The 16,659-nt window shown below is 44.2% G+C and overlaps 1 protein-coding gene across 6 annotated transcripts; it reads left to right on the top strand.

The window, feature by feature from the left end:
- The first annotated feature begins 179 nt into the window (after window positions 1-179).
- Window positions 180-15,956, top strand: NME5 (NME/NM23 family member 5). Of its 6 annotated transcripts, none has more exons than XM_050312082.1 (10): window positions 180-596; window positions 715-742; window positions 1,461-1,576; window positions 4,370-4,618; window positions 6,470-7,551; window positions 8,448-8,608; window positions 10,374-10,579; window positions 10,976-11,076; window positions 12,078-12,196; window positions 14,313-15,956. In XM_050312082.1, the coding sequence occupies exons 5-10, from the start codon at window positions 7,266-7,268 to the stop codon at window positions 14,376-14,378; spliced, it is 939 nt and encodes a 312-aa protein (XP_050168039.1). In that variant the 5' UTR covers window positions 180-596; window positions 715-742; window positions 1,461-1,576; window positions 4,370-4,618; window positions 6,470-7,265; the 3' UTR covers window positions 14,379-15,956. The 6 variants fall into 6 exon arrangements, with proteins under 6 accessions (XP_050168039.1, XP_050168038.1, XP_050168036.1 ...); XM_050312081.1 differs by lacking the exon at window positions 715-742 and adding an exon at window positions 1,150-1,243; XM_050312079.1 differs by having other exon boundaries at window positions 180-876.
- Window positions 15,957-16,659: the final 703 nt, after the last annotated feature.

Raw genomic sequence — 16,659 nt, forward strand, 5'->3', positions numbered from 1 at the left:
GGAGCGGAATATCGGGATGGGAATATCGGGATGGGGAGCGGGATACCGGGATGGGGAGCGGGATATCGGGATGGGGAGCGGGATATCGGGATGGGGAGCGGGATATCGGGTTGGGGGTCGGGGTATCGGGTTGGGGGTCGGGGTATCGGGTTGGGGGTCGGGATATCGGGTTGGGGGTCGGGATATGGGAGCGGGGCCTGGCGCTCCATCCCGAGGTGCGCTCTGCGCTCGGAGCCGGTCGCTGCTCCAGGACACGGGGCCGTTTCGCTCCGCGTTCCCAGCTCCGCTGGTTCTGGGCCCCAAGCGGGACCGGGATTTGGTGTGGGTTGGTTGTTGGTTTTTTTTTTTCGGTTTTCTTTTTAAACTCAGGTCGGATATTACATAACCGCGGGAGCACCGAGCACATGCCCAGCCCTCAATCCCTTTCGCCCAGGGAGGGACGTGTCAGCCTGCCTGGCCGAGCCCAGTGCAGAGCTCCGCTTGCACCCACAGCTCCGTGGGACGAGCTCGGCTTCTGGACGCGCAGCCAAAGCTCGCGGCCACATCTTTAAATTAGAGAATAAAACGTTAAGCGCTTTGCTCGTGGGCAAAAAGCGGTAATTATTACCTAACTTACCGTAGTCATGAGTGCACGTGGTACTGCCCGCTGCACCCTCTTAAATCTCTCTTGTGGCTCAACTTGCCTATTTTTCATCTGCTGTTACAACTCCGAAGGAGCGCACGGAGCTACTTGTGAATAAAAGTAAATAGCAGTGATACATTTTGTTAAGCCTGGGTTTTGGGATCTGAGCTGTCCTTCTTTTAGAGCACTTTTTGTCCTAAATGCAGCAGGCCAGAACTTCAGAGATGTCTATCTCAACACAGGGTGCTGACAGGGTAGGGTACCCTACAGACAAACTACAATTTAGGCTGAACTTTGTAAAACAATGTTCTCTCAGGTCAGGGCAGTAAAGGCAGTACAAAAAGCACCTAAGCAGTACCCTTGAAAATTGTAATGTCCTCAGGACAGGTTGCAGATGTTGGCTGACAAAGATACTTATCTTCATGAGAATATATTTTTAGATCGTTTTCTTGTATTAAACTGTAAATAAAATGTTAGAGGCAAAGGATTTTTTCTTAAAGTATTTGTCCTAATTTATGCCATTTCAGAAGAGCTTACCCCACATCCAGCAAGAGGACTTCTTGTGACTTCTTCAGGAAGCTCTGGCTTAGATTGTAAACCTATCGGGTTTACACCAAAAAGGTGTGGTTTGTGATTAAAACCAGCTCAGCCACTGTCTGTCAGCTGACTGCATTCACTGACACAGTGCTGATAACCTGCGTAATTAGGAAATACCACACATTTGCTTAAATCATTACCTGCAGCCCAGGCCACACTGATACTTGCAGGTTGCTGTGGTTGACGCTGATGAAGTGGTGAATGCCACTGATCTTGTGCTCTGTGCACCTTCTTTCTGCAGGTTTTTGTGGATGCAGTTCTGGCAGGTGACTGCAGGAATTCACCTGCCCTGGAGTTACAGATTTATAGACCAGCACCTGAGAGTAAAAACTGTAGCAGTTTACACGGGTCTGTGAGGTGAGTTTAGGCTCAGCTGATGGATGTAACCTGAGTACTCTTCATGATATTTTTATTACTTCATTTTCTTGGAAGATTCACTGCCCACAACATCTGCTTTTTATTTCACAGTCTTGCTAAGGATGGCAATGATTGCCATCTCATTTGGACTTTTCCATACATTTACCTTTTCTCCTTTTTTTTCTTGCTTTTCTGAACCTGTCTCATCTTCCCTTTCCACTGGCACTTTGGCAAGTGTTTTCCTGTTCCTGCTTTCTTTGAAGCTGTGGGGTTTTTTTCCAGCTGCCCGTTTCTCCTGGTCAGGTCCACCTCAATCTCTCATCTTGGCAATTCCCAACAGAGCTCTCTGTGATTCCCAGACACCCCATTTTAATAGCTGTTTGATGCCTCCTGTGTCCCGTGTCCAGCAGCAGGATAACAGTGTGGTTGTAGACTGGCTGAGCAGCCTGGTTTGAAAACTCTGCCTGGCCCAGCTAACAAAGTCATTCTTCACACATCTAGACATGGAAGAGTTGAGAGTATGGGTTGTTATGGTTATAATTTGTCTCACCAGGCCCCATCATGCCACAGGTAATTTTAAAAAATTCTTCTGGGCTGAGACTTTGGTTTTGGTCTTGCATTTCACTCCCCACTCAAAGCCTGTGGTTAATCAAAGAAAAGTACACACATACCTTCCTGTGTGGTAATTCTCCTTACCTGACACATTTACCACTGAGAAAAAAAAACAAACCTCATTGTTTGCCATTTTTTAATCCTGTAATTACTATTTTAATCCTGTAATTACTATTCATGGTATTGCCTGAATTTCAATTGAATTTTACTTGCACATGGACTTTCTGATCTTGGGCCTAATTTTGCTGTTCTATCAAACTTGCAGTGTATGCCAAGCCCTGTCTTGAAAACTGTTCATTGTAGTTTTGTGCCATACCTGTCTTCATTGCCTCCTTCCCTTCATCTTCTCCATTTCCCCATTATTTCCAGGATTTTTCTAGGTCCCCTCTTCTTTAAAAAAAAAAAGAGAACAAACATCATTCACTGTCTTGAATCTTGGTGTAATTTATCCCTATGCCTGTCTTGTCTAAATTGATTGAAAGCATCCCAGGTCACAGACTGCCTGTTCTATACCAATTAGAGATGCTATAGGAAGCTTCTGTCTGAGTTAGTCTTTATACACAGCACAAATAAATACATTTTATTAATAATAATAACTATGCAAGTAACCCCATTGATTTCAGTGGTAGGGCTGAAGGTAAGGGCTAAAAATAAGGATGGCAAAAAGAATTCCTTATGCAACATAGAACTGAGATGAAGAGAAGATGCCTTTGAGGAGGCACTGACAATATATCTTGAAAAAAAGACTTATTTAACTGATTGCCTCTTGTAATTTGTTAGATAAAATATTTTTATTGGTTTATTCATACACTCATTTCTTCATCGTGGATGGGATCACACTGGCTACTTATCCCTGAGCTTAGAGGCCTCAGGGATAATCCAAGCCAGTATTATGTTAAACATTATGTAGAACAATGAAGCAGCAAATGCCTGCAAGTGTTTCTGCTCCAAAAGTTTAGGTAAAACCCTAATACCAGTGTGCAGTATCTGTACAGAATGTCTGTGTACAGATGAGGAGGAGCTTTATAGAAAACAAGTTGTCAATGCCAACCTCTACAGGTGTTCAGCAGGACCTCATTCTGAACAACAAGGTGGGATAAAGCAGGAAGGTGTTCACTGGGAAGGGCAGTAGTAGAATTCAGTTGTAGGGCTGGCAGGACACAGGAGATACCTTTACAGAGTGAAACAAAAGGTACATGGAACCAGCTCAGTGCATGATTGGAACTGAAGAAGAGCAGGTTTGTGTGTGAGAGAGAGACACGTCTCTTTGGGAAGGTGTGGGAAACTAGCATAGTTACTGAAGAACTAATTAAAAGGCCTTGCAGAGCTTTCTGAATGGAAGCAAAAGCTTTATTTGCTGAGGTCAGAGAAAAGGTTGTCATCAATAACTGAGATGAGGAGAGCTCGAGCACAATCCCCAGTCAGGTCAATAAATAACAAAACCATGTCTTGGCTGACTTTTCCCCAGCTGTTTAGACCGATCTGAGCCCAAACCACATGTTTGTAAGGTTCCCACTCCTTTGCTCAGTTGGCTGTAAAATCACTCAGTGAAAAGGGGTTGAGTTTCAGGCAGATGGTTTGTCTAACACACTCCCGTTCCCCAGATTTGGATTGCAACAGAGACACCTGAGGCTGGAGAAGGCAGAGCGTTGAGAGGCAATCCCACCTACACTCACCCATTAGGATGTGAGCTTGGAGAGAAGGGAGGAGAGTCAAAAATGGCACTCACCACTGCAGAAAAGGGAAAGAAACTTAAGGGAAAGGGCTGACAAGCCAAGCTGAACCAGCTGAAATAACTGCAAAAGCTAAGCTAGGACACCATCTAGGTATGTTAAACGTGACTGAAGGGCAAACAAGGGAGTGGTTTAAGATGGATTGAGAAGCTTTCAGATGATGAGAGGAAGCAAAACCGAGTTTGAAGGGAACCTTTTTTTTTTTTTTTTAAGGTAAAGAGACAAGCATATCTGTGTGGGTGCTGGGGGTCAGAGCAGACTGAACAAGTAAAGCTGTGAGCAAATGAAGGAGTGGGTGTTGGGAAGATCAGGAAATGATATAGAGTGAAGTTAACAGGGCAAGTGATGGAGTTATAGAGGACGTGTAGATAAACTTTTGTTATTGCCACCTAGAGACTTGTAGACAGAGGAAGCAGCAAGAGACTAATTTATTACTTTTATCTTGAAGGAAAATGGTGAGATAACAATTACAGGACAGCAGAAAGGAAGGCCTGACAAGGGTTAACCAGCAGCAATGGAGAGCTCAGTAGGATTACAGGAGAGCAGAGGAGCTGCAGAAGGAGAATTGTTTAGTTGTGAGGAGGCAGAAATGGAGGAGAGAGCGGGCGTGCAGGAGAGGAAGTTGGCTGGATCACAGGATTTCCGTCAGAGACACTTTGCACTGCAAGAGCAAGCATGGATGAGGCAAGCAGGGAAGGTAAGCTGGTTCTGTGGGTAGGTATGACAGTTCATCCTGAAAAGAAAGGAAAAAAAGAGTCAGTGGTGAGCGAAAGTTGGGTGTGGTAAATGTGCAGTTAGGATATTGCTGCCGAAGCAAACACATTTCTGTACTTAACCTCAAAATGCAAATAAAGCTACAAGATGTGTGAGCTTCCTTCTTAATCAATGCTACTAGTTGGTATTATTTCTGCAGCTTTTCTTCACTGTTATTTTCATCATTTTGGGTTTTTTTCCTTTTTTAACAGTCTACAAGATGTTGGTTTCTGCACCTTCTTGCAGTACAAAGCTCTGAAATAATACTTTTCCTTAAAACGTTATTTGTCTGTTGTTGCTAGGATTTAAATGCACCTGCAGCCCACAATCTTTCCATGTTGTTATATTCCATGCCAGCTAAAAATAAGTGAGACAACTAAGGCTTGTTAAACCTCTTAACAGATAAGATACAGCAGCCAAGCTATGCCCAGAATATTCAGAACTGCAATTGCTCATTGCATTGTAATTATAATTTTTTGTTTCTTTTCTTAAAACCACATCCCTGACCTCCAGAAGTTAGGGAAGATGCTTCAGACCAGCCTTTCAGTTGTCAGAAATATTTTTGCAAGCACTATAAAAGATAGTGAACATAATTTATTAACGCAGAGCTTTAAGGGCAGGCTTGTGGCATCTGAGGCTTTAGAAGAAAGCTTTGGGGTTCTGGTGGTGTAAAAAGATGTGCCTTTTGGGGGGGGAACACGTGATTTTTCTCTTAATGTGTGGGGCCGCTTTAAATTTGTACGGCTGAGTTATTAAAGCGTCGTGGGAAGTGCAGCAGGAGGGGACCCGGGGTAATTGGCTGCAGCTCCAGATGCAGCCGCGCGCTCATTGGAGAGCGGAGGATTCTCCCAGAACTAAAATTAGACAATCTCCGCCCTCCAGAAATGCTTCTGGAAACAGCGAGCAGGAGAAATTCTGACACAGCCCAAGGGCCTGCGGAGAGGAGAGGAGAGAAGTGCACAGGACTCTGCTCCCGGCCAAACTGCAGCCTCCAAGGATGCACAGAAAAGATGTTTGGGGGTTTTTTAACTCGGTTAACTGCAAAAAAAAATAAATGCACGCAATAAGGAAATTGCAAGGGATTTTACACTGTTTTGCACTGATACTAAATCCAACATTTCTTATGTAATAATCCTGAAGTGTTCATGCAGGCTGAGGAAGCCTTTGACTGCTAAATTTAAGCTAGGGCTGTCAGACTTGAGCTCACTGAAAAGGAACGAGTCTTGCTGAATTAATTCTGAACTAAACTACAAAACTGGTCAACTTTTTCTATCAGCAATTTTTTTTTTTTAAATAAAACCTGTTTATCAGTTATCTCTCTGTAGTTGCAGTGTTTACGCTGTCTTCAAATAAAATACTGCATAAAATATTTCTGTAAAATAAAAAATTGCTAGGTGCCTGTATGAGTGAAGGAAAACCTGTATCTGAATTACTCAGTCTAAGGCATTTGGAACCTTTATTTTTTTAGGGCATATGAATAACAACTTCAGTCTTTGGTTTTTAAGCATATCTCAAACTGGCTGAGAGGAAATAATTGCATTGGTTTGTTTCTTGTTTTTATAGTATTTACATTACTCACGAAAAAGATTAGGACAAAATGGATTTTTCTTACACTAAAACCAGCTTGTGCAGTAAATTAGCCATTTCCTCAGCTAACCAGGGCACACAGTGTCAGCATCTATGGCTCCAAATAGGGGTTTTTTTTGGTCTTTTCTCCTTTGCATCTACTTTTGGTTTGATTTAATTAAAAAAATAATGCTTATATTCCTGTGTTTTCTTTCTGTCACTTTACCAGTGTCACCCCAAGGGCTGAAGCGCAGTTTTGGCTGAACTCACCAGCGGGCCCAAGGTCTCCAGAGCACCTCAGATGGCAGAGTTTTTGACAGAAGGGTGACGAGGGAGAGGAGCAGGGTGACAGAGCCAGCTCAGGGGTTATCGGTGCCGCTCTCCGGCCCACGCCCCGATAGCGCGGGGCCAGCTGGCCGGGCTCCATCCCGGGAGCTCGGGGTAAACAGGGACGGAGGCAGCACCCAACGCCTCGGCTTCCCTGCTATGGCACACAGGATCATGTTGGATGGACCGTGGCTGTGCCAGAATTTTTCCCAGCTGAGGAAATAGGGAGCAAATGTATCGGCATCACGGTAGAAAATCTGGGATAAAGCCCCAGGGAACGCGGCTCTCCAGCTCTGCTGAAGGCACAACTCGTCATGGCTTAATGCAAAAAAACTGCTTCCTACTCATTAAATGTTTGCTTTTCTCGTAAGAGTTAGGTGGCACTGCACAGGCACTGTAATTCATTAAAAGTGCTGAAGAACACCATTAGAGAGCTGTGGAGCTGGATCAGTGGCTGGGTGTGCCGGAGGCTGTGTGCTGTGAGCTCTTGAACCCGCTGCTGCTGGGCAGGAAAGTAAACAGGAAACCACCACAAACACCGATAAGTAACCTGCAAAGCCCTTCTGTGCGTATTCTTTATTTTTTCCCCCCCTGATAAATCGCGTTACTTCACGAGCGTTTGCTGAGAGCTCACCCCCTCCCTCAGCGCTTCTAAGCGTGAGGTAAAACTGGCATAAAGCTTTTATTGTCACGGCAAAATGGGGGTTTTTTGGGAGTCCCCTCCAGATCACGGTACTCCTGCCCCACACGGGGAGCCCTTCCCGAGGCAGCTGTGGCCGCCGGTTGTTGCCCCGCGGCCGCCCCGGCCCCTGAGGGCCGCTCCGCCTCCGGCCGCCATCACCGCGCCGCTCCCGCCGCCATCTTCGTCCCGCCCCGCCCCGCGCGCGGCCGAGGCCCGCGGGCGCCATCTTGTGTGCGGGGCTGGCCCCGCCATCGCCCGGCAACGGCGGGCCGGGATCGCCGGGAATCCCCCAGGAATACAGGGTTAGGAAAGCCCATCCCGGCCCCCAGGCAGGTGGAACGGAGAGGTTACGTGCGAGTGTTGCAGCGGGCAGACAGCCAGGCGGATGCTGCGTGCCTGGGTCTGCTCCGGGGCTCATGGGAGCACAGCGAGCGGTGGGCGAGGGAAGCGCTGCAGGTGTCGTTGTGTGCGGCTCTGGGAGGGTGGGACACCATCCCCCACAGCATCCTGATCTTTTAATTCGCTTCAAATGGCTGAGGGAGCTGGAGGTGTTCAGCCTGGAGAGGAGAAGGCTCCAGTGTCTAAAGGGGCTCCAAAAGAGCTGGAGAGGACCTGGAGGGACAGTGCAAGGGGCAACGGCTTCACACTGACATATGGGGATTAGATGGGATATTGGAAGGAAATTCTTCCTTGTGAGGGTGGGCAGGCCATGGCACAGGTTGCCCAGAGAAGCTGTGGCTGCCCCTGGATCCCTGGAAGTGTCCAAGGCCAGGTTGGACAGGGCTTGGAGCAACCTGGGCTGGTGGAAGGGATTGGAACTGGATGGTCTTTAAGGTCCCTTCCAACCCATGCCATTCTTGATAAGAAGAAGGTCACAAGTGGTCACAGGTCTGTAGGAAACCCTCACAATAGTTCCCCCATTCCTGACAGTTCTGTGCTCAGGGCTTGCCAATGGATCCGCTCAGTGAGAAAACTGGCACTTTGTCTTGAGCAATTAAATAGCCATTGAGAAATACCCTGAGGCTCAGAGATGGACCAGCTCCCCACTCTTCACCCATGAGGATACAGATTTGGGGTTTGGAGGGACCCAGGGTTGGTGGATGGGGGGTGTGGGAGCGCAGTGAGCCCACGTGCCTGGCTCACTCCTGCACGCAGCAAGGTGTGTGGACAAACTCCAAATGTCCTGGTGTCATTGCAGTACCAAAGGGGCACGTGAATTGGGAAGCCAAGATGGAGGCGTTAATGCCCGAACCTCAGATTTATGTGGAAAAAACTCTGGCTCTCATCAAACCTGATGTCATTCATAAGGAAGAAGAAATAGAGGATATCATTCTCCGATCAGGATTCACGATTGTTCAGGTAACACGCTGTGCTCCAGAGAAACAACTGCAGCTTATAAGTCAGGACAATATTTATTTTAACTTTCAGCAGTCAAGCCAGTAACTAAAAACTTGTGTGTCCAAAAATCAATTTATATTTTTCATATGTCATCGAACCATCGCTGCCAGGTTCTGTAAGGAGACCTTTTTTTTTGGTGCATGGGATGAAACAGAGCAGATCAGCTATTTTGCTGACCACGGGAAAACACTGACTTTGTTAATAAAAGATTTAGCAAACGCCTGGAGCAGATGTGTGGACTCTCTGAAGTAACTCTTTGGAGAGCACATCATTCTGGTCTCAGGAGGTTTTGTGCAGCATGCGGGGAGATAGTAGAGAATTAATTGAATTCGACAGCTGGCCAGTTGCAGTCTGACTTCTTTTTGGTTTCCGTTGTTTTTACAGTAAATTGGTTTAATGGGTATTTAAATGAGGTTTATGAATATGTAAATGAGCTCGGATTGTTGGCCGCTGGGGAGCGCTGTGCGCTCGCGCCTGAGGGCGCGGGGGCTCCGCCCCCCTTTGGGTGGGGTTTTTTGGTACCTTTCTGGTTCTTTTATTTATTCCTGTTTATTATTTGCGTTTATTTATTTATGCACCTGTTGGAGACACTCCAGAAGAGGTCACGAAGATGCTCCGTGGGCTGGAGCATCTCTGCTTTGCAGACAGACTGAGAGAATTGGGGGTGTTCAGCCTAGGGGGCCTTAGAGACCCTTCCAGAGCCTAAAGGCGCTCCAGGAGAGCTGGAGAGGGACTTGGGACAAGGGATGGAGGGACGGGACAGGGGGAATGGCTTCACCCTGACAGATGGGATATGGGAGGAAATTTTTCCCTGTAAGGGTAGTGAGACTGGCACAGGTTGCCCAGAGAAGCTGTGGCCTCCCCATCCCTGAAAGTGTCCAAGGCCAGGTTGGACAGGGGCCTGGAGCAACCTGGGCTGGTGGAAGGTGTCCCTGCCCAGGGCAGAGAAGTTGGAACCAGATGATTTTTAAGGCCACTTCCAACCCAAACCACTCCATGATTCTATTGATATGTATCAGAAGATGAAACAAATTAGATATATTTACTTATTTATTTATTTAATTCTAATATGTTAATGGAGTCCTCTGATGTTTCCAGTGACTTTTGACACCAAAGTTATTAGGACTCTGAATTTATGGTATTCTTGTGTTGTGTAAGTTTGAGCTCAAAGAATGCACTTGAAAATTTTTTTCTTGACTGCCCTGTGCTTTCTGATAACCTCCCAGAGTTGTCCTGATCCTGGCCACCTGCAGTCTAGGCAGCTATTGGGAGAGTGACAAGGCATGAGATACTGGATGAAAAATAGAACAATTGCATAATTAACAGTGTGGGCTGCAGAGAAACTTGTGTAAAAGTAGAACATTATGCTCGAGCAGCTGAATAATGAAATCCTGCCCTTGTAACGCTCTTCACTTTGTCTGTACAGTGCCCTGACTGTCATCCAGCAGTTAGAAAATGCTGTAGTTTGCCTGGGCTAAAATCGCATCTTCCTCAAATGGCCTGTTTGCTTAATTAAGTTGGACAACTCTTGCTCTTTGTTACTCTGTATCTCAAAGAGAATCAGATCTAGGAGAGTCAGATTAGGCTTGGAAGTTGCTTGTTCTGCTCTTGAAGATATGGCTGCAGCAGAGGACTGTATCCTCTCTGAGGTCTTCTAATGCTCTGAGCTCTTTTCATGTACCAAATTTTTTAATTCTTTTTTTTTTTTGTCTTTTACACTTTATAGAAACGAAGGCTCCATTTAAGCCCAGAGCAATGTAGCAACTTCTATGCAGACCAATTTGGAAAAATGTTTTTTCCTAATTTAACAGCCTATATGAGTTCTGGCCCTTTAGTTGCTATGGTTCTTGCCAGACATGGTGCAATCTCACACTGGAAGGAATTGCTTGGACCATCCAACAGCCTAAGAGCTAGGATAACTCACCCTCACAGGTAACTCACTGGCTGGCCTTGGGCAAGTCAGCAGGACTTTGTCATTCTCTTAATTGAGACCAGAATTCCTCCCTTTTTTTATTTTTTGTTTTGTTTTTGTACAGTACAGCCACAGATTTGGAGTGGCTTCTTATCTCTTCACTTTTCTGTAACAGCTTTTCACCTTTGTTTTTAGTATGTGGGGTTCACCTCTTTTGTAGGGAATGGTGAGTGCTTGAACATGAGTTTGAGGTAGCTACTTCCTATGTTTAAAATAAAATTAAGCCTGTGTCCTGTTAATTAGTCCATATATATATATATATATATATATATATAACTTTTCTGTGCTCTCAGACTGCAGAGACCTGGAAGGGATTTGCAGCTGCCCTCCAAGCAGTTATTTCTCTTGTTGTTTAGCTTAAGAGCACTCTATGGGACTGATGAGCTGAGGAATGGGCTTCATGGCAGCCTCAACGTTTCCTCAGCAGAGAGAGAGATTCGATTCATGTTTCCAGAAGGTAAAATGGTTCAATTGGTACATTGCCAGTTTTGGGGAGGATAAATTCCTTCCCTGTCTATCCCTGGTATTACTTGTCTCTGCCCAGACTCCAAATGCAATCGATTTAGAGGAGATTGGGTTTGTTTGTTGTTTAAGATTGTGGGTCTCTCTGTATAAGGTGGTACTTTCTTCTGTGAAAGACTACCAAATCTATCTGAAGAGCCAATATAGTTACAGGGATTGCTTCCCCTTTTCAAACTCTGTACTCAGAGAACTGGAGCAGGCAGAGCTGGTAAATGAGAGGAAATGGGAAGCTGTTACACTCCAGCAAGTGTTTCTGGCACTGTCAGCCCCGGAGACTCCTGTTGACTTGAGAATTCTCAGCTGACTCTCTTCTTGGGCTCAGGCTGAGTAATTCCTGTTCAAAAACAGCTGGATGCTCACATGACAGTGCAATTCCAAAGTTAAGTGCCAGAGAAGACGCCTTAGAACCTGGAAAGGCTGGGAGAGCATCTCTTGTTTGTAACAGGCTTTGCTTTTTGACAGAAGGATGCAAGTGCAAGTGCTAGAAAAACGTGTCTGCTTTTGTCAAGCAGATCAGTGAATTTAACAGAAGATGTTGCACTTCCCTCCAAACCTTATCCACTGTAAGCTGTGTCTCTTCTCCTCACCCTGCCAACAAAGCAGGGCTAAAGGTGGGATTTGCAGGGTCTTCAGAAAGCACCTTCACACTGCAAGAAATGGGATATATTGTTTCCCTTCAAGGATACAGGTTTTCCCCGGATGATCCCATTTCCTCCTTTTCCATAATAGACTATAATTAGTAACATTACCTCAGGGACATTGTAAAGAGGTTTAGGGAGTTTCTTTGCAGTTTGTTGTGGGAGAAGCTATAAACCCCACCAGGTATTATTAACTTGTTAAGGAGAAGAGCAGCTCACGTATAAACAACCTTTGGAAGAGCAGCTGTTTTAATCACTCCACAAGCTGCTTCCTAACACCTTTGGTTACTCTTCCCAGCGATCCTGGAGCCAGTTCCCACTGGACAAAGAGCAAGGGATTACCTGAACCTGTATGTGAAGCCAACGTTGCTGGCTGGGCTCACTGCCCTGTGCAAAAAGAAGCCAGCAGACCCAATGGTAGGTACAGTAGGAGCTTTGGGAAAAGCTTTGGGATGTGTTTCCTCTAAGTCCCTGTACGTAGGAAAACTGCTCTTGCTGAAGAGCTGGGCTGTTTTAGCTACCACCTAATGAGCTAATCAAATAACATTTGGTTTCAACAGGTTGATTTGTTTGTTAGAGATGAAACAAGGCTGTGTTTTCAGTCCCTAAACAAAATGAGCTTTCTTTCATCTGGAAAAATAGGGTAAATGTGTTCTTGTGTTTTTAAAGCTCCACTAGTACCAGTTCACACTAGTACTTCTTTAAGCAGGCAGATAATTAATCCTTGTGACAACTTGCTGGCAGTTGTGGGGATTTTACATCATTATCAGCTTTATAATCAACATTGCATTTTTCTAAAAGACACATTTCAGGGGAAAAAAAAGCCTGAAAAATAACTTGGGGTGTTTTTATGAACATGTGATATACATGAGGTCAAATTAAATGCACTTGGAATTGTTCCAGCTTTATAACCTATTTACTTTATCTGTATGTCTGGCACTGTTACCATAGAAATCTAGAAAACAGAGATGAAGTCCATCCCTTTGCCAAAGGCCAGAGCAGTTGTATCTATTCCCAACAAATGTGTCTCTGGCCTGTTCTTTAGCACTCCAAATGCTGGAGAATCTACAGTCTCCCTGGGCAATCTGTTTCAGTGCTTAATGATACTTAGTTAAAAGCTTTCACTAAAAGATAGCCTAAATCTCCTGGGCTCCAATTTTAAGCCCATTACTTTTTTTCTCCCCTTTTTACTATCCCCAGAAGACACTGGAGACAATGTATTATTTGAAGAGTATTACCATCTTCTTTCCCTTCAGTCATCTCTTCACTGTATTAAAAACTGATTTTTTTTCTTGTTACTAGTCCCATTATTTTAACTCATTGTTTTGGGTTTCAATTAATCTGCATTCTTAGCACAATTTTCTAGTCAGTTATGAGGTATCCAATAGTAACTTAATCGAGGCAATGCTTTCCTTTGCTTATATGAAAGCTGCATGAAGCAGTGTCAATAGCTTTGCTGAAAACATTATATTTGCACCTTCTTGGCCTTCACAAGGCCAATGTTTTGGTTTTCCCAGTATCCTTTTTTTTTTCCCCTTCTTTCCTTCCTTCTGGAAGATGCCATCAGAAATGGTCTGTGCACTCAGAAATACTTGCTGGCAGCACAGAGGTTGTCTCAGCCAATTCCTGAAGTAACACAGGATAAATTTAATTGAGTTCAAATTATTTTTTTTTCTTTTCCCCAGAGTGGCTTTTCTAAGGGATTTTTGTGTTTTGGGATATTGTGTTTGACTGTTTTCCATTTACGTCTTGTGTTCTTACTGTTCCTCTGCTGTTCTGACCAACCTGGTCTGCCATTCCACCAGTTCTTTCACTTCCCAGCCTGGTATGAAGTTTGTTGGACTCAGCATTCCAGAAGCTAATGGTCAACAGCCCTGTGGAGTAAATAAGGATGTGTTCAAAACTGTGCTTTACAAGAGGAGAAATCGAGGCAAAAGGTTAATTTACCTAAGGCCAGGCCCAGACTGGCAGATGGAGTTGAGACTCAAGGCATTCCTGCCTCCCACATTCTTATCCAAGGAAAACGTGCTGGAAAACTTAGGAGATGAATTTCAAAAAGTAACCACGTTTTGGTTTTAAGCTTTAGGTATTATAAAGTGATTTCAGTGCAGAAGGCTGGCACTTTGAATGAATGATTGCTAGATGAGGTATCTGTAAGTGTTGTCAGGAGCAATATTTCATTAAGCAGTTTCATGTGTCTCGTGCAGCCTCATCCCAAAGCAGAGCTGGCTGGATTGTTTGAAATGTGGCTCAAATGTTCTTATAATTACAAAAAGATAAACACTGCCAGGAAAAGTTGTCTTCTAAAGGTCAGTGTGAATTGTTCAAAAGCAATATAAGCTGTGAACATTTAAAAGGACATTTTGAAGAAGCAGGTTATCTGTATGTCCAGTTTTTTTCTGAAAGGTCTTAATTTTGCAGCACAGTATGAGAGTACCTGCAGCAGAGGTTTCAAATAATGCTTTTAATATTCTTCCATACATTTAGTAGAAAACAACAGAAAACTGACAACATTTGGGGGTTTTGTCCACAGATTTGGCTTGCTGACTGGTTGATTGAACACAATCCTAATAAACCTAAACTACAATTTCGTCTCTGAGGAGGAGCATCAGGGCTGAGGGCTCAGTGGAAACCACCTCAGGCATTTCAACTACAGATGTGTATTATCAGTGTGTCCCTTGACTGTGTAACCAATATTATCTGAAATAAATGCATTTATCATAACTACTTGTGCCTTCATGGAACAAATAACCTTACACTTAACCAGGATGAAGTAGTTCTAGTGGCTTCTCTGATGACAAAGTGAATGTAGAATTACATCATAAATATATGGCATTGGGTGATTAGAAAAAGACAACATTCCCAGCAGGTGTGACTTACTGCTATTTCCCTCATTTTTCTTGGTGTGGGGAGAACAAAATTATTTACCCCAGTGTGGATTCCCAGATGACACCCACCTGGCCTGTGCTTTGTGAAACCAAGAGTGGTGTTGCAGCATTTTCTTTGCAGAGAGGAATTCAGTTGTGAGGTTACTTGGATGTGACAATTACTAGAGGCCTCTTAGCAACTTGGGAATTTTAATTGCTGATCACATCACCTAGCTAAGGTTACTCTTGAAGATGATTTATTTTGTCAGAGTGTAATTTGAAGGTACACTGAATGCACCTTTCCCATCTTGATGGCAAAAGGCACAGTGATTATAAATCAGTCTTTGATTTCATTACAAGTCCCAAGAAGATGTATTTTAGTCAAGGATTAGGGTTATCTTCCAACATTTCTTTTCAAGCGAAGTGCTTGCCTGGAACAGCTCACCCCAGGAGTGTTTTCTGTGTGCTCCTGCTCTTAAAGGGATGCAGATTTCTGGTTTTCCCTTGAACTTTGGTGTGTTCTGTTTGAGAATTTGAAGAGAATGGGGCAATAAGTCAGTCCCACATTATTACCTTTTCTGAAGTAAATGAGCTGTTATTTGGGGATGTGGGGCTTTTTAATTTCCTTCAAAGAGCTGTACTTATGCTCTTAACTTCAAGCTTAATATCTTACAGTTTGACTGGCTAGGATGAAGAAAGTGTCATTTTCATAACCCTGAAATATTGCTATGCTTGACTAATACTAAACAAACAAGGAATTTCATAATTTGTTTCATGAAAAAACTTGCTCCCCTAATTTCAGTCATTACCAGAAACGTAAGTCATTTATTTTTAACATTAAACATTAAGTGAATTGTTTATCCTCTCCGTGGAATAAACCACTATTGCCAGCCCTGAGAATAACCATTTAGAAAACTGGTCCCTACAGCACCAGGACCTAAAAATCTTTGGACTTCTAGGATAAGAAGAAAAAAAAAAAAAAAAAAGAAAGAAAGAAAGAAAGCTCAAACCCTTGAATAATGAAGAAAAAAAAATGAGGTGGTTAGAAATACAGCAGACAGATCTGTTGACATCCAATTTATTTTGCCTGTAAGTTTTTGTCCCCATATGTGTCTGATTGCTCCAATTACAGGACAGTTGTGCTGTGTGGTTTCCTGTCAGCAAAATTTAAAAAAATTCCTTTTTGAAGATGCCAGAAACTAAACCCCAGTGAATTCACCGGGCATTCAGCTGTGTTTTTTTAGTTACTGTGGCATTTGCTTACTTATTTTGATGTGATCCTGCTTGACAATAAATACGTTACTGCTGGAGTTTCCAGTTTTGCTTTTGTACCTACAGAGATTATAACTTCATAGAGCAGGTGGGTCCTCACCAGGGGGTTTGGGAGGAAGGGCAAAGGCAAATGATGTTGCAAATGTCACCTTTGTCACCTGTGTGATAGAAATTTTCAGTCATTCAAGTGTTCATCTGCCATGGGAATTATTCTCTCACATTGGAGCTAACACGGGGTGTTCACCTCCTTTTTTCCAAGGGAAAGGTAGAAAGAGAGAAGTTCCCTTCATCCCATGGGTGCCATCCGGACTCTGTGCTCACAGGACAAGCGTTGATCCAGCAAATCTCGCAGCTGAGAGCTTGAGGAACCTGCATGAATAAGCAGGGTGGGGGCAGAGAATCAGTCCTGGGAGCGTGAAATGCAGAACCCGCCTGGTCCCGTGGGGGAGCTGTGACACCGCGGGAGAGGCTGTCGGGGCTGCTGCTTCTCTTTTGGTCTGTAGGTTCTTCTTCAGCCCGGAGTGGTGCAGGCTTAGCCAGTGTTATAAAGCCCTGGCACAGAAAATGTAGCTTTGGGCAAAAAACCCAGGTGAACTGAGGGATGTCTCGCTGTTTGATGTCAGCAAGGTGAGGTGCTCCCTGTGGGAACAAGTGACCTGTCCTCTCCCTCCCTCAGGTCAAAATAATTACCTTGCCTATTCAGTTTTATTGGGCATTTTTAACTTGGAGGGAGTTCATTTT

Source organism: Myiozetetes cayanensis, unplaced genomic scaffold (genome assembly GCF_022539395.1).
Source record: "Myiozetetes cayanensis isolate MyiCay16 unplaced genomic scaffold, myiCay2020 scf17, whole genome shotgun sequence".
NCBI lineage: Eukaryota > Metazoa > Chordata > Aves > Passeriformes > Tyrannidae > Myiozetetes > Myiozetetes cayanensis.